The 18,133-nt window shown below is 46.9% G+C and overlaps 1 protein-coding gene across 5 annotated transcripts in view; it reads right to left on the reverse strand.

The window, feature by feature from the left end:
- LOC144175814 (2-Hydroxyacid oxidase 1-like) overlaps positions 1-18,133 on the reverse strand; it is a 61,290-nt gene that overhangs the window by 26,333 nt on the left and 16,824 nt on the right. For 4 of the 5 annotated variants that reach the window (XM_077704813.1, XM_077704814.1, XM_077704817.1 and 1 more), the window contains 3 exons: positions 9,059-9,252; positions 3,993-4,144; positions 937-1,198 (listed from right to left, as the gene is read on the reverse strand). In XM_077704813.1, the coding sequence (XP_077560939.1) occupies positions 937-1,198; positions 3,993-4,144; positions 9,059-9,252 (608 nt within the window). Of the gene's footprint in view, positions 1-936; positions 1,199-3,992; positions 4,145-9,058; positions 9,253-13,164; positions 13,261-18,133 lie in introns of those variants that run through there. The other variant, XM_077704818.1, reaches the window with a different exon arrangement.

Below are 18,133 nucleotides of genomic sequence, written 5' to 3' on the forward strand. Positions count from 1 at the left end.
ATGAACTTCGCTAAAAAATAATCCGCAACGAAGAAATACCCGCCCGCATACGCGATTAGCGTGAAAAACGACTGACCGGCCACCGTCCCCCGACACAACCAGAGAGAAAAGAGGCAAACGCGGCTAGCTCTACTAAGCTACTGCACATTAAACCACAGCATGAACCAGGGACTTATGGTGGCGCTAGCTGTTAGCATAGAAGCTGTTAGCACTCGACATTCTTGTGATGGTAGCTACTGCTATCAGGGAATACACAGAGAAACAGCCGTTTCTGTTTCACTAGAGAGTTGCGACTCTGTTACTTTTTGCCGAATTCGTAAAACTGATGTTCCTCCATTATAAGGGCGAAATCAAATTACCCACATTATTCTGAAATATGCGTTGTGTGCAAGTTCGTAGTTCCAAAATATTTTTACATTGAAAATATAGGCTATCTGACGGGAATTCTTAAAATATTCGTAAATGAGAAATTCGTTTATGTGGGGTTCGTTGTAACGAGATTTGACTATAACAAAGCTTTACCCAGCACTGTGCACATGCGAATGCTACTCCTGGGATGTCATTATAGAGCCCAAGTTGCTTATCATACCGACATGCTCAGGCGCAATGTTGTTCAGGGCTATCTTTCTCTGTCGGGCTGTGTACGTGCGTGTGAATGCGGGAGTACACTAGCGTGTGGGCCCGGGGCCGCTTCATCACTTAATTCCCAGCTAAGGTATAAGGTCAGGTAACCGGGCCTCCTCACTGCGTTGGCTCTTAATCATATTACTTCCACCTCTCAATACGCGTAAGCGCATTTTTGGGCACCGAGTATCCATCCGAGACACTTAGCGGAGTAAAACTAGTAGGACGTTATCTTCTTATGGATAAGGACATCGTTGCGGTGGACTCAAAGGAATTAGTTAAGGTGAGGTAATTTTCCCTAGAGACACTCACATTTCGCTGAACGGCGCCGGTGTAGAATTGCTTCTGCTGAGATCGAGATCGCGTGAGACGACCGGGGGATCAACAGTGACGACAACTGCAGCACAACCACACCGCTGGGCACGCAGGGCGTCTTGCACGATGAGAGAACGGTCCTTCCGGATGCCCAGCTGGGCCCACACGACAGCATTTGGGGAAGCGGCCGCAACCACCTCTTCGAGTGGAGTGGAACTGAGCAGACTGACCACCATCACCGTCCCAGCTTCTTTTGCCGCTGTCGAAGAACAAGAACAGCCGGCAAAATATGTGACAGATAAACACTGATATTTTTCTACACACTCGGTGCCAGATGAAAGCATCGCCTTGTCTCTATACATTAAACAGGTCAGAAAACAATGGTACGCTCCGGCGCTACTGCTATTTTGGAGAAGGATTTCGTTTGAAATCCCCGTGTATCGATCGTTTCTGCGTCGGGTTGCTGCCGCTGCCAATATCTGAACCATGCCTGTCAATGTCGGATACCCGGAGAATGCACCAGGTTTGACGTTGTTTTGATGTACCGGTTGTAGTTTACACAGAGATTAAAGAATGTAAACCCCTCAGAATTCACACGACCAAAAATAGTACAATCACTGAGGTAGTAGCATATTTTTGTCCTCGATGGTATTCTCTCACTGAATCGCATTTTAGTGTGTAGTGGTATATGACTAGGGTACCCCACCCGTTGGTGTCCATGGGCATCAACTGCCAGAGATACAACTTAAACAGCAGGCAGAGCTCTGGGGTTGCTTTTTATCCATCACCCGGTTTCGAGCGCTGATACCGATCGTGTCGCGGCGGGATGATGGGTTGGCTAGCATCCGAACGACAAGAAGTGATACTAAAGTAACAGGAAAGCCCGGAGAAGGTAAAAGAGGACGCCAGAGATCGTTATAGAGAAGCCAGCTTTTAGCAACTTCGCGGACGAGATGCTGAGAGCCGTGAAGCTTAGCACTCAGGAAACATGCGCTAGTGAAGGTGCCGTCAAAGGTAATTAAAACTGGGTCCGCAAACTTTACAGGAATTCTTTCTTCCTGGAACTGCCAGGCTGCATGGGTGTTTTAAAGGAGTCCTACCTAATAAAAAAAGCTTCCTGTAAACCTGAAATGTCAAGCCAGTAAGACAATGTTTTTTGTGATTTCAACAAGGTAAAAATTTAGGCTGGATGGGACATATTCACAGACAGCAAAACAGCGCAAAGGACGGGGCAAGGAAGAACAATAGGACGAAGAGCTGTCATGTTGTTCTTCCTTGTCTCGTCCTTCGCGTTGTTTTGCTGTCATAATATTTTCTGACACCCACAAATCCTTGTTATATTTATTTATACGATGCCTAAGTTCGAAATTATCAAGGAGGTTACCCTTAATGAAGCAACGTCATTTGTTGTTGATGCTAAGTTCTTTTGAGAGAAAAACTTCTTCCTGGTATATCTGCTTTGTTGGAGGGGTCAACAGCAGGATTCTAATGGAATCATTGCACTTTCCCGTCCACAGAGCTGACGAAACATCGTTTGCGGTCCCTAGAACTGCTTTCGCGCCTGTCCTTTATCAAAATGGCCATCAAATGTCAAATTCGAAAACAAATCACTGCCGCGCCAAGCCTAAAGGGGTACTGACACAAAATTTTGAAGGCGAGCAAACTTCGGAGATAGATTGGTGTGAACACACATACATCATCTGCAAAATATCTGCGGCGAATACAGCCTAGACCATAATTAAAATCAATTTTAAAGTGTGCGAAACGCAACCGAGCAGCCAGCAGAGGAGCTCACGCAATCGAGATCCCCTGGATATTTTGTAAATAAACAACATCCAAACACGTCACGAGTTTTTCTTTGCCGCTTCTGCACTGCCGGCGTTTTTCGTCGGCCCGCCGCTCCAATCGGAGGACGGAGCTTCTGCTCTCGAGAACGAACGACCCGATCGTTGGTGGCGGACGCGCCGTGATTTCGTGGGCTCGTCGGGCAGCTGGCCGCGACCAATGTTCTACAACGATTGCAGCACTCTATTCTTATTACTTTTTATTTACATTGGACTCGAACACGCGCCGGAGACGCGAAAAGCCCACTGAGCAATCCGCACGGTCGCTGTGCAGGCGGCGGCCACAGCCGTGAAGTGGCGCAGGCAGATCGAGTGACCGCTGGTTACCGCTGCGCGAAATTGGACCCAAGTCGCAACCATGGCAGCTCAAATGAGAAAGGAGTTAATGTTGCGATGATGGGTTGCATTAAAAATTGTCATCTGCACCGCTCACGAGAGCAGCGATCGAACATCCGCCGTAGTGCTACGCCGAACACATCTGTTGGCGGACCTGTAGGAAACCCGGCCGGCTGCTCCTAGCGCACGTTTTGCCATCCACTGTCTCGAGCGTCGCGCGTCGTTCTCTAGCCGCGGCAGCATTTGCACTCACAGCGCCTGCGTCATGTGCACGGTCGCTTTTTAATTAAGCGGCTCACGAGATCAGTAGGTGGCGGCACTCGCAGAAACTGCCGGTGACGCGGATTCGACAGTGCTACGGCAGCTCTGCTCTGTGCTATCCCTCCGATGGTCACGTGGTGAGCTTCGTTCACACAAAATCTATCGGTTCGCGGCACCCGCTGAAACCGAAACTGCGACTGGCCGCATTGAAAATGCCTCTAATTAAACAACCGTCACGAGCTGAAGCAAATGAGGTTTCTACAGGTGATGAGTAGGTCAGTAGCTACACATTGCAACAAAAAAAAAACAAGATGCGAAAGTTTTGTGTCAGTGCCCCTTTAAACCCCCCATGTGTCGTACCATTGGCTGTCACCGCTTCTTAACCCATTGTGTGCTCTTTTAGACGAGCGTTCATTTTTATCGACTTGCGACAAAGTTACTTCCCATGGAGCAGCTCTGAGCTAACCGCTAGCAGCATTATTTTGTAAGAACGTCTGCGTAGTCATTACATAGTGAAATATTTCGTGGAAAATAAATATCTAAATTGGGATCATTACTACAAACCAATGTGTTGCAACATCCAATAAACTGGCCACAATTGCCTTTACGTACCTCTCGCGACAGCAAGCTCGGCGTCTGGGTGCACGATTTTGTGAGCAGCCGAGGGCGAGATTCCAACTGGCATAGAGACTGTCCGACTCAGCAGCGCAACTTCTGTGGTCTTCACGGCGACTCCTGCCAGTACCTTTGGCAAGAATCGCCATCTGCATGAGTACAAATCACACATTGGTTTGTCATATATTGGCAGTCCCGCGTATCCAAGTTCATAATCTTTAACTGGGTCCAGATTCTTTACATGCCACTGCAAAGAAGGAATATACTCCCCAAATAGTAAAATGCTGAAGCGATATGTCATGATATTTATATAAAAAAAGTTGAAGCATTGGGCTCGTGGCATAACAGCAACAAAAAATGGCTTCGGCTTACCCCGGCTAACCTTGGATATGCAAAGCAAAAGCTTGTATTAGTATGGTTGAGTATTGGTTTCCCTTGGTTAAACTTTGATGTAGATGTATTGCCGACCACGGCTCAAAGCCGTTCGGTCCCGTGCAACGCTCACAGAACAAGGCCCGGCCACGCTTTCATTCTCGGCGAACGCGGCGTTCCTCTTTCACGGCGAGCGCGGCGCAACATGAGTCACATAGCCCGAGACGACCCAGTGCGACATGCGTGGGAGACTGCGGGTTTGGTGTACTGCCGATCAATCAGACGATTCGTAGCCGGCAGCGGCCATTGCCATCACCGCCGCCACCGCGAGATGAGATAACAACTGAACGACTAAAAACGGGGCCTTGTGCGCAGCGACGACAGTTGGCCAGGCAAATCACGCGATGCGCTGATTTGGGGCAAATCACGCGATCCGGCCGAAAGGTTAACTTGCGCATCCTCCACAAAATCGCTAGACGATAGTAGTAAAGCCTTGTTTTAAAATCCTTAAGAAATAGTGCAGCATCCCTTTGAACACCCGATACAAATTGAGGGTCACGAATTATCATCATCATCATCGCAAAAAACTGAATGGAATTTAGCAAACCTTAAAATTGTGTTTATCAGGAAAGGACCGAACTTAAGAGACCGAACGCCGAACTTAATTGTGTTTATTACAGGAGTACCGTGACCCGGGGGGGGGGGGGGAAGCAACAGAGTGAGTGGCGGGCGGCAGACCGTGGGTGGGGGGCAGCTACATGGCCGGGGCAGCATAACACTTGTATCTCGGCAACATTTGCAGTTAAGCGAGCAGGCATGCGGTCAATTTTTGTGCTTGCTTTTATGTCCCACCAGCTGCAGCCCGTGGGGTAATTTTCAACGCGTTGCGTTTCACTCGCGACAGTGAACACTTCCCCCATCGTGTACGATTAAATAAAGAGCTGGAGCTCTAATGGCTAAGTGCTTAAGTTTTGTCTCGAATGTGCTCCAGGTTTCCAATTTGCGCTCAATATTGTAGACATGTTTTACACCAACAGTTTGAGTCGTTTGGAAAGGTTATGCTTCTATATTCTTCTTTTTCACGAAATGTTCGAACTCGTGGCAGGGACGCTGTATCGAGGGACATACAGTCGTCAAAACAGTTAACAAAAACAAAAAACGAGGTGCCAGCGTATGCACAGAGCGGCAGGTTACGATAGCGCTCGGGCTGCTAAGCCAGGCTGTGCGCATGTGCTGAAGCACCCGAGTGCAGTAGGGCAGCATCGTGAGCCCCGATAACCAGGCGCCAAAGATGCGGCTGTAGCTATCAAGAGCTGCCACTCTGAGCGTAGGCAGGCACCTCGTGTTTTGTTGTTGTTAACAGTTTTGACGACTGTACAGACAGCCAACCAGACAGACAGACCTTTTTGGTCTGTGCACCAATATTTATGTGTTTGAGTAGCACAAGAAAGACTCGTTTTAACAAAACGGGCAGCCATTTAATTATACTTTGGCAAGCCCCAAGTGGACGCCACACGGTCCTTGCCAATCCCAAATGTGTGCAATTCTTGTCAATCTTTCATACAAAACCAGAAGGAATAGCAAATATGATAAAACATCTCAAGCTTAATACTGCTGCCAGTTTGGATGACTTGCATGTAGACCCCCAAGAATACGTTAGTGATCTTATGAGTCGAGTTCCGTCTAATATCCGCATTTATATGATGGAGGTCGAAATATTTTCAGTTGAATTAAAAACAGTGCGGGTAGCACCAATTAATAAAGAAGGGAATGAATATACCGCAAAACACTATCGGTCAACACCGGCGCTCCCTGCGGTTTCCAAGGTATTTGACAAAGTTGTAAACGTGCTGCAGTTACAGAGTTTTGTAGTAAATATATCATTATTTGCGATACACATTATGCTTTTAGGGAAAAAACAGGTCATCCGAGATGGCGGGAACGAACATCAAAATTGAGATAATTAAAAAGAGTAAATGCAGACTACAATATACTATTCACCTGTTTTTTTTTATCTACGAAAACCGATTGATTCGACAAGCCATCAAATCCTTGTAACAAGACTTGTCATAACGGTATTCGCGGCCTTCCCCTTGAAGTACTTCGCAACTACGTAGCCAATCGGAATCACTATGCAAACTGTATAGCTTCAGCCAAACTTCGAATAATAAATGATGTTCGTCCGGAATCTATACCCACTACGACACTACTTAACTTGCAAATAAACTATATACCGGGGATACCTGAACCCCAAAAAACAATAATGTATGCCTGTGCAACCGATATACTTTTTATAAATACGGCCGTGCTACATTTGGAAATCAGGTTCAACCAACTCTCGCATCTTCTATCCCGCTGGTTCCTTATCAATAATTTATAATTAAACATGAGCAAAACAAATTATACGACGCTCACACGGGATAATAAACACTTGAAATATACTATAGTTTTGACTTACCCGACCAACAGACTTTAGCAATCAAAAGCAGAGACAGTTTTAGGTGTTTGGTTTGAAGATAATCTATCATGAAATGCGCATGTATGCGAATGAACATATGAACAGAGCAAAACTGGTCTCTATACAAAATTTGGGGTATCATACCATTTCGGTTAAAAGACGTTATAATATACTTAATTTCTCTATAACAGAAGTAGCTAACCAGCGGCCCGCGAATCGCAGGTTGCTGATCCTTGTAGAACGACTGTAGTATGCTGCGGCCCGCATGCCGCCCGATAGGTAGTATTATGCGGCCCCCGGCTCGACGTCAGAACCCCCGTTCCTTTGTCACTTCCTCTCCGGCTGAAGGCTGACACGGCAATTTTGACCTCCAATGGGGTTATACAGGAACAACGCCAGATGGCTTACAGTGGCATTGCCTGCGATCTTCACACTTAGCGAGATATCGTCTTTATTTCCTTTTTATGCACTGGTCCAACAAAAGCCGCCCCCTCCTGTTCTCCCCCCCCCCCCCCTTCCTCGACCGTTTTTGCAGTCCGGCCCTTGCCGTGTCGGGTTCATGTAACTCAGCCCTCGACGTCGAAAGGTTGCCGGTTGCCGACCCCTGCTCTATAAGCTTTCTTATTGCGCATTTGTATGTGGAACAACTATTACACAAAACTACAACAAAGTGCTCTTGTTGCAGAAAAGGGCATTAGAAACAAAAGCCTGATCAGGGCTACTTGGTTGAACATACTGAATACATTTCAGGCGCTCAACAACGGGGACCAGAAGAAACACGTAGACACAGACAAGCCGCCACTTCCAACTAAACTTTATTAGTGAAAAACCCTAGGTTAAATACACTGTTCTGACGTCATGAAAACGTCACACCAACAACGTGTGCTAACCTACACGTGTCCATCTAACAACTCGAGTTCTTTGAGGGATAATGCGACCGACGGTGTACTGATGCACTTGTTCCCCGCCTTGGGAATGAAGTACGCCTCCACAATCTCTCTTTCTTGCCTATCTCTGACCCATTTTAAAAACGTGGCCTGTTTGAAGAGCGGAGTGCAGTTTGTACCCTGCAGAGTGCCCCTTTTGCAGTGCTCAGCCATGTGGCCCCCAGCGTTGTTTTTACTGCCCAGCAGTGCTCGCGTGCTGTCGTTAAAACATCTGCCCGTTTGGTCAATAAAACACTTGTTACAACTCATACGAATCTCATAGACAACTCCGGTGGTGCATTCTGTTCATAATTCGCTGTGCTTCTTGGAGTACGATTGCCGCTTCCTTTGCGTCATCATAGAACAAACCTTCGCCAATTTGCAGGGTGCGCTAAACAATACATTGACGTCGTACCTTTGAGCAACTTTTTTGAGGTCATGCGAGATCCTGTGCCAGTACGGGATAACGTGAACTTTATTTCTTCCTGTTTAAATTTCTTTTGCATGTCACCTTTCTTCGGTATTCGTTTATATTTTTGCAGAAGTGCTTCGCAATTGCCAGAAACCACTGCAGAAGAGAATCCCGCATTGCTCAGCTGGCCAATCTGTTCACTGAAAGAGTCTTGTACCGTGTTCGCGCAAGACTTGTTTAAGGCTGCCTTCATGCATGTCATGGCCCCACTCTTTTCATTAATTTCGTGTGAGCGCTATCAAATGGAATCAGCTGCTTGTCAGCACGCGGCTTGTATTGCCAACACACGTGCGTGTTCTCAACAAGTCTGGCTCAAATCTAGGACCCGCAGACAGCTATTGCTGGGTAGCTCCCCCGTAAACTTAAGCGATTTTGAAGAGCTGACAAACGTTTCAATTACTCCATTTACTACATCATTCAAGCTTGTTCTGGCCACTTGATTAACTACAACAAGATAGTCATCCACATATCAAAGTCTGGTGAGATGATGCGCATCTGCCAGCTTCGTCTTTACGCTCTTATCAAAGGCGCTCAAATAAATATCAGAAAGAATGGGGGCTAGCGACGAACCAATACAAATTCAACAAGCCTGTCTTCAAATTCGACAACAGTACTCGGGAGGTAAAAATGAACAAGTTTTAAAAACTGTCACTGCTAGAACCGGTTTTTCCTTTAAATTTCACTTCACCGATATCATCTAGTTCATCTTCGAATCATCTTCGAACCTTTTCGTTCCCTTTCCTGCTCTCTGGGTCTAAAAATTCATTCTGAAGATAAACACAAATCTCTTGCGTGCGCTGTCTTCGTCTACAGCGGTTTAAGCCCACCTCCTTACCTGTCGAAGGCCCGTAGGTTTTCCCGCACAGTCCGACACCGTCCGGTTCCCATCTGAATGTAAGTCCTGACTTGAGGGTTGGCGTTCTCCATGGCCAGTCGCTCCATTTCTTCAATGCTCCTCGGGGATAACGGAGGTGGTCCCTCTGCGGCACTTGACGACATTGTTTTATGCAACAATGTCGGTGTTCCTACCTGTGACGTTAGAAAATATTGGTTTTAATCTCTTTTTCTAGATTGTACGTCATAAAACATTGTGGTCGCCGCTGGATTTAAAACTCAACATACGCATTAAATGTGCTCGCAATGGTTATATTCAACGGGAAGAGAGCTTCAGTTCAAACAACTGCGTTCGGTGGTCGCCGCTGGATTTAAAACTCAACATACGCATTAAATGTGCTCGCAATGGTTATATTCAACGGGAAGAGACCTTCAGTTCAGACAACTGCGTTCGGTGGAGTAGAACTCTTGCAGTACAACTATTGATAAGTATCCAAGACAAGCTTTTAGCGCTGGTCCCAACCAGGAAATAGATTGACGGCATAGGACAAATATGGGTTGAAGCCGTTCGGCAAACTCGCTCGATCAATCACTGCAGAGAAGGGGGCACAACGAAAGCGTGCTGCTATCTATCACTTATGCTGTAAAAACGTAGTGCTTTAGAAAACGCCTTGAAGAAAAGCGTTCATAACGCCATTCAGCCATTGCAAAAAGGATAATTGGACGAACGCTTAGTAATGGAAAGTGGGCTTCCGGTATTCAGAGAACTCGGGCGGAAGACATCACAACTCAATTTAAGACGAGGGTGAGGACTTTATCTTGGCATGCAATGCAGAGAATGCGGTAGACCACCACGGTAACAGAGTGCCTAACAAAGGACCGGGCCAATAGTAAAGCAGAATCTTGACTCAATGGAGGGCAACTAACGCGGAAAGTGGGTGAGTTGGCTGTTAACTAGGGAATGTATTGTTCCAGCAAACATTAACACAGGGACAGCACTACAAAAGAGACGAAACACGCGCTAAAACTAGAACTCAGCTTATCCCATAGAGCCACGGACAACGCCTACATGAGCATGATACGTGAAACGATAATCATACAAACACCGTGAGCAAAGAAAACAGTATCGCAAACGTCACACTTGCCCTTATCAACTGAAGCTCAGCACAGTGTTGCCTATATCCCAGCCCGAAAGTTAATCTCACACGCGTGTACAGTAATCATCCGTCGCCCATGCGCAACCAGCACCCGCTCTCCGAAAAAATTGATTTCCTTCGTAGACAGCGCCAAGGACGGTGACCTAACGCGCCTTTTCCCTCTCCAGTTATCGTGAAAGCCTGAACAATTGATTTGTCTATTTGTGAGAAAGACCTGCACACAATGTGTGTCTTCTAGGAATTTGGAGAAATTCGGAGAAATTTAGGCGAGAAATCTGGAGAAATTTGGATCAATTTTTTTAGAGAGCGGGTGCTGGTTGCGCATGGGCGACGGGTGATTGCCGTACACACGTGTGGGATTAACCCACGTCCTGTGATACAGGCCGGCACTGTGCTGAGCTTTTGTTGATAAGAGCAAGTGTGACGTTTGTGATAATGGTTTGTTCATTGTTCACTGTTTTTCTACGATTATCTTTCCCATGTTTCATGCACAGCCATGGCCAAATGATACGCGAACGCGAAAATGTGAACAAGAACACAGACATTGCACGATTTCTTTCCACGCAGGTTAAAATGACGCTTGGCTTAGTTACAAAAATAAAGCTGGGACGCGTGGCATTCCAAATACACCAATACGGCGTCATTATTAGACCTCAACGAACAGTATTTTTTCAATTTTGCGTGTTCTGGTCTATATTTTCTGTTTGCATTTCATTTTTCCACAACTGTACCTGTAGGTATTTTCTCTGCAACTGTGGCATCAACTGAGCCTACGTTCTAGCGTGTGTTCGGTCACTTATTTCGAGTTGTCCCTGTCGTAAGTGAATACCGTAGACAAAATAGAGATACAATCAGAAAATTGGTGCACAAAAAGTGAACTTGAGCATCGAAAAACCGGAAGAGCTAGATGAACATAGGAGAGGCTTTCTGCCCGCGCTGGTCACAAACAGGAGGATCATGATTGTTATGAATGTTGGCGGAGCCCACGCTGCGGTGTGGCTGCTATAACAACTTACTGCGTAATAATAGAAGCAGAGTTGATCGGTTTCCTTGAAGAGCCTTATTTTAGAGCGCGAAAGAAAAAAGAAGGGAGACATGCTCAAGGAAGCAACGACTCGCAATCAAATTTTTTTACAAAAAACTGGACAACGTCTGGAGCCTAACACACACGCATTAACCACGATCTGAATACGTAGAAAAAAGACAGGAAGATTATTTACAATATTTTCAAATGCATAAATACAACGACCTTGAAGCGAACTGCGCTAGCTTCAACAAATTTGAACTGTGTAATCATCAAAATTTCATCACGCGTCTGTCCACTTCCGCGCAAATCTAATGTACACCAGCCCAATTTTTTACCAATACCACCGGAGTGTTGACCGTTCGGTCGATCAGCGCCGCGTGATGGAGTGATACGGCAAACTGGGCGAGAGTAGCCGCATGCGCACTAGGCAAAGGCCGAAGCTGCCGTTATCTACTAGGCTGTTCCAGAGCAGACAGCCGCCCACGATTTTTGTTAATTTCTTATCACACTACCTACCATACTCGAAATTTTTCTTCAAGACCAGGCAGGTGACACCAATTGAAAACAGACTAATCAGCATTGCCGAGCGCAAGCCTCGTTCGGTAACGCTGATTACTCTGTTTTCAGTTAGCGCCACGTGCCTGGTCTTGAAGAAAAATTTCGAGTATGGCACATAGTGTGATAAGATAATAACAAAAATCAGTGGTGGCCGTTTGCTGTAGGAACAGCCTAGCAGACGATGGCAGCAGCAGCCTTTGCCTAATGCGCATGCGGCTACTCTCGCCCAGTTTGCCGTATCACTCCATCACGCGGCGCTGATCGACCGAACGGTCGACGCTCCCGTGATATTGGTAAAAAATTGGGCGGGTGTACGTTACGGACAACTTTACAGAGGTGTAATCTTTCTATTACACGCTATCCTACCTTGCCCTAAACGTGGCGTCCACCCACATTGTGTACGCTATAGTTGACTATAAAACTAAGTATCCAAGTTAACGTACTTGGTGGTTTGCTCAACGAAACATTCACACGCCTAGCACTTATTTCTACTTAGCTATCGATGCGCGGAAAGTCCGTTTGAGGAAGCACTTTTGCGTCGTCTTTCATAGCGGATGCAGACGTGAGACCAGGGGCCGAATTCTCTAAAACGACGGGGCGTCGCTTTGAAACGACGGGGCGGCGCCATTGAAATGCATGTGTTGTGGGGTTGTGGCCGTCGCTTTGAAGAAGGTGTGCTGCTAGTAAGAGCCGCAGAAAAGCATTGTGGCAAGGGCACGAAGCGACAAGTGAAACGATGGGGGGCAGTCGGCGTCGCTTCGTGCCCTTGCCACAATGCTTTTCTGCTGCTCTTACTAGCAGCACACCTTCCTCAAAGCGACGGCCACAACCCCACAACACATGCATTTCAATGGCGCCACCCCGTCGTTTCAAAGCGACGCCCCGTCGTTTTAGAGAATTCGGCCCCTGCACGCCAAATGCTAAAGCGACGGGCATCGTTTTGAACCATCGGGGTGTTGGCATGCACAGGAATGTATTCTCGAGGCGGGCGTTGCTTGGGAAGCGGGAAACTGTAGGACACACAGGGCGTGTCCCCCTGGTGGTGCACGCTGTGGCCCCGGTCCAAAACTACGCTCAAGAGTGAGCGTCCCTTTGCGCGTCGTTCTGAATCAGGGGTAGAGAGCGCACCAGCGGGGGGGAACGCCCTGTTTCTTACTTTCCCACTGCCTCAAGCGACGGCCCGCCTCGAGAATACATGCTTGTGCATGGCAACACGGCATCGCTTTAAAACGATGCCCGTCATTCTTGATAAATTGGCCCCTGAAGCGCACGACAAGCCCCATATGTTAGTACTGAGAATCGTTATTTTGTGATATAAGAGGGCGTGTTCGCACCGCATTGTGAATTTCAAAATAGGGTACTCACACGAGGCGGGTCGCAGTGTACTAGTACTCTGCCGATGTACAGCCTACGGGAAACCAGGCGCTGCACCCGTGCCTGCCTTGCGAGGGCACGCAGGTGGCTTTTATAAGGTCACATACGTGAAACAGCACTGGCGTACGTGCTCCATGCAAAAACCGAAGCTTGTATGCCGGCAAGAGTGAAGCAGCTGCGAGTGCTTCAACTGATCGTGTCGACTTATTTTCGCAAGTTGAGCCTAGTGAGGTCTGCTTATCTCGATTAGTTGTGGGTGACAGTGCCGCACGAACCTTTATTGACCATGTCCATGAAGCCGTAATTGCTCTCTCGGTTCACGTCTACAGGCGGCCGGCTATTAAATAGTTTCGGCCATTCAACTGGCCGTTTCGACCATTCGACACCAGCTGAGCGGTACAAATACACAGAGAAGGCTTCTGTGAGGGACTGCATAATAAACAGGTTTTATACGTCGAGAAGCACGCCCCGGAAGCCGGTACAAAGTTCCGCCAGTTCGTAATGATAAAATCGTCCTCTGCAAGCACGAAATCTGGAAGCCTAGGCCACCTCTAAGCGTCTGGAAAACAACATATTCTTCGTTTAGCACCTCGTCGAGCGCGTAATTGCGCTCGCACAGAGCAGTGTCTGCACACATGGCACGTAGTCGGGCGTTGCAGCTCTGGGTCAGCGTTGTTGCATCTGCACTGAAGGCGCAAGGCCATTCCCTTCATTCTTTATCTCATCAATGTTGCATTCAGTAGGCAGTTGTTTGAAGGCACAATATTATCTTTTCTTTTCTGGATTTGACAGCGCAGTTCTTTAGAAACACACGGCTTACTCTTACTGCGTGTGGACGTCAATATATATGACGGAACATAGCGCTGACGTGGCGCGAACAATCTTTGTTTCAGCAGCGACCAAAAGTGTTGTTCTGTTTCAGTCGAGGCTTCAATTTCCAAAGCTGTGAAATTATAGCTGTGTTTTGCTCTAATATTAGCTCCTCCGACCCCACAGACACGCTGTAGCCGTGGTACCCCATCGATGGCCCAGCCCAAGTCCACTCTTTTTTAATCGAGTTATATGTTCCGCCCGAATTCTCTGATATCGGAAGCCCATTTTCTATCATTAAACGTTACTCCTGTTATTATTCTTCCTATTGCTGGATAGTATGGCTAAGGCGTTTTCTGATGCACTAGGTTTCTGCCGCAAAAGTAATATCTGGCATTAGGCTTTCGTTTTGTACTCTTCTTTCAGTGATTATTTGAGCGAGGTTGCGGAACGCCCCAAGCGCTGTTTTGTCTACGCGGTCAACCTTTTTTTTTTGTGTTGGCATCAGCGTTAACAGCATCTGTAAGATATTTGTACATAGTTTTGCTGCCATATTCCATTGAACGCAGTCGCCATACGTTACTGGTAGACAATCAGACGAGCAACAGGCAGGCGATTCCGATTCTAAGGGGGGCAAACGGGATGACTAGCATGCAAAACCACCAACGTAAACATGGGAGTAGCAGATCAAGAAACTTGTTTCGAGAGGATTATACACCAGTGGTAAAAGGAATAAAAAGAGAAAGCTTACGCACAACCAATACGTCAGTAATTTTGCTACTTTGCTAAAGCCGAAGGGTTAGTTGTTTTGTTCACTCTAATAACTGCATAAAAATATGACCAGATGCAGGATACCGTGGAGACATCGTTTCAACAAGGTGACGCTCTTCGTAGTTCTGTGTTTCCATTTTAGTATATCGATGAGCTGTTTCAGTATCACAGGAGGAGAACAGGCGGAAAGAATGAAGGCAGGGCGAGAGGCAAAATTTTCGGGGCGTTTTCTCACACATGGCCAACCCTCTGGCTACTCCAGTTACGGTTGGTGCAATGTTCAAGTGGCTTGCTTGTGGCGGGCTTCTAATGGCGGGGCAAGGCATACGTATCGAGCCGAACATGAAGCTCACAAAGCGTAATCATGAATTGCTCACGCGTTGTTAAAAATCCACAAGTAAGTATTTCATCAAACATTTATCACGCTGTACGCGAAATATTATCCGGTTTTAGCATAGAATTTGCTATCACATGACATCATTAAAGAGCTCAACATGTACAAGGCCTAACAATGTATAATTAGGTGCACTGATCTAAGCTACTCGAAATTCTTTCACTTGACACTTTGCTATTTCAAGCTGTTAAATAGAGCATAAGTGGGGCTTTTGCATTGAAATAGCGCACCATTTTGCAACCGTTGGAACACGTGCCAGAAGATTCTGCACGCAAGTTTCGCCAGCGGAATGAAGTGAAGGTATTGCGTTGTCTTACCGGAAAAAGAAAAAAATAATATCGTACCTTTAAACAATTGCCTTCTGAATGCAACTTTGAAGGCAGCGCGCGAATTTAAGTCTGCACTGCCTCCGCAAAATATCCTCTTTCCAGCACTATTCACAAACAGTTACAAGGTAACCACAAAAAACACTGAAAGCATTTAAAACGCAATACGAAATATAACCAGTCTATACCACAACCGGTTTTATAGAAAACGAACTGCCAATGCTCGTAATTCCGCATGCCGAATTTGTAATGGCTTGTCTGGCTTTTTTACAGCGAAAAAAAAATTAGCAAATCGCAACTTTTCGTGCCCGAAGTTAAAAATACCAAGAAATTGCCGAGCGCGCGCAGGTGAGCGCGGGCCTCGCGGCGGCCCCCTGGCAGTGACGAAAATCAACAAAATGCCTAGCGCTCATGTGTGCGGGAATCGCGACGACCACCCAGCGTCCCCGGTGCACGTGTGTCAAGCCAAGCATACCCGCTTAGGGAGACTGGCCAAGACTGGCAAAAAAAGATCCAGCGTTCGCCATAACCGTTTCTCGGAATGAGAAAGACACGTTATAACGTACGCCTCTCCAAGTTGATGTCTACTAATTTGTTGGGTCTCCGAAAGTTATACCATGGCGTTTAGCGCACAAGAACGAAGGAAACATTGAAATGGGGACTCCTACAAAGCCGCCTCAGAAACTTTCGGTTAAAGAATGACCATTTAATTGACAATTCTATTACTGAACTGAGGCGGGAAAAGTTCATAGTCGAATCTCATTACAAATCTGAGCTTGCAGATCCTGGGATCAAGGCCCTTGAATTTGCCTGTCAAGCTGATGTGTTTAAAAAATCTTTTTCCCTCAAACCACAAGTGGCTCAAAATTGTCTACCTCGCTAACCATTAGTAAACAGAACAATATTGGCTGCTTTTTGACGTTGCTGTAACGTTGCAATAATTAACTGTAGACGAAGCGCATAACTAGACACAGGACGAGACAAGCGATGGGAAGAGGACGAGCACTCATCCTCGTCGCATCCCTTGTCTCGTCCTGTATCAACATTTGCGCTTCGCCTGAAAGCATGCATTCCCAACAAGCCCAACTGCGCATTCTTCCACTATTTGCGTCTGCTGGATGTGCGTGTGGTTTACGCGCTTTCTTGTTTTCTGTTTTTTGGTGTTTCAGTGGCTGCAGAACTGATGTTGCCTTACGTATCTACGCTGGTTTGTAATTCCCCCCACTGTAATGCCTAAGACGGTGTGGGTATCGTGCAAAGAAAGAAACATGTAGTTCTCTTAAGGCATCTCATGAAGAGTGTTTGCGGTATTAGACGCTATAGTTTAGCAGCAGTTCCTGATTATTGCGACAACGAAAATCTTCACATTCGAGAACTGCCTTATTTTCATAATCTTGACACCGGCTGTTTATTTTATATGACAGTAATTGGGAGTGCCACTTCGAAGCAGACAGGGTGTTAGCACCACTACTCACGAGAACATAGGCTTCAGAAGACGACACTCTGAAGCATCAAAAGAAGGTGATCCCGAAGACGGACTTACCAATCCACTCCTCATCCTCCGCGTTCACAAGGCGTCGCCCTTCGTTTCCATAATATCGATTAATTATTTTAGCTGATTAAGGATACCGTCACGATGAGAGCTATCCGCGGCTTGCCGCCTGTGTTCTTCATTACGTGGGTGCTTCCGTCTCCGCGCTCCTGTTATATTGCGGTCACATTCTCGTTGCGGAACAACCATCATCGAATGAATCTCCGTTCGCCTTGTTCAGCTAACGCACTCCTTGTCTCCGGGCATACCATTGTATATCGATTACGAGCACTTTTAGCGGCCGTCGTTTTCACTCAGCAATCTCCACGTCCGAACGCTGGTTTCTTTTGAAAGGCATGGTTAGACGAGGTAGCCGGAGGTTCTCTCCCAGGTTTTTGATGGCAAAATGCAGCATTTTTCTTCCCATTGTTACGGCTTCACAAGAACCGCAGGGACGAAGTCGAATATACAATTGCGGCATGTTTATAACGTTACGGCCAATAAATTAGTGCTTAACCAGTAGCGGCACCCATTTCTTTTATTCCTTTATACGGTGTTACGATTCAGTGCGCCGCTAGTCTTGTCACGCATGCTGCAAGCTTCGTGCAGTGCTCTTGTGGTTTGTGGCAGAGCCTATAGCACTACCTGCGCCTTCCGCGTGGGCGCGTCACTGTCGGCGACTTAAACCGTTGCGGCGACAGGTAACGTATCTGCTATTTGAGACCTGACCGGGCTGCGTATTCCCAAACCATATCCCGTAGGGGCCCAGGCCGACCACACCTCCTAAACAGGGGCGCAGCCAAATAGGTTAAAAAAATTGCAATTTTTTAACCTCTTTGGACGCAGCACCGTGACGTCTCTACCTATATGTGCGCGACCTCATGCGAGGTGGATTTTTTCTTTTTTTTTTCCTCCCCTCGTTTCGACTGCTTGGCAGGCGGCCGATGGTTTCGCTCCGTGGGCGGGGCTGGCCTGCAGCGCTGGGGAAGCTGACGCACATGTGGTAGAAGCTAACCTTTTGTGCCTGAGCCCCTGATCTCTCCGCGCTCTTCTTGCGCACCTGCAAGTTGACACTGACCTCCGATCGTGTTCCTAAATAAGCGCTCGACTCGGTGCTCGAAGTCCGCG

This window comes from Haemaphysalis longicornis, unplaced genomic scaffold (genome assembly GCF_048455015.1).
Source record: "Haemaphysalis longicornis isolate Haplotype H1 unplaced genomic scaffold, Haemaphysalis longicornis Haplotype H1 scaffold_3, whole genome shotgun sequence".
Classification (NCBI taxonomy): Eukaryota; Metazoa; Arthropoda; class Arachnida; order Ixodida; family Ixodidae; genus Haemaphysalis; species Haemaphysalis longicornis.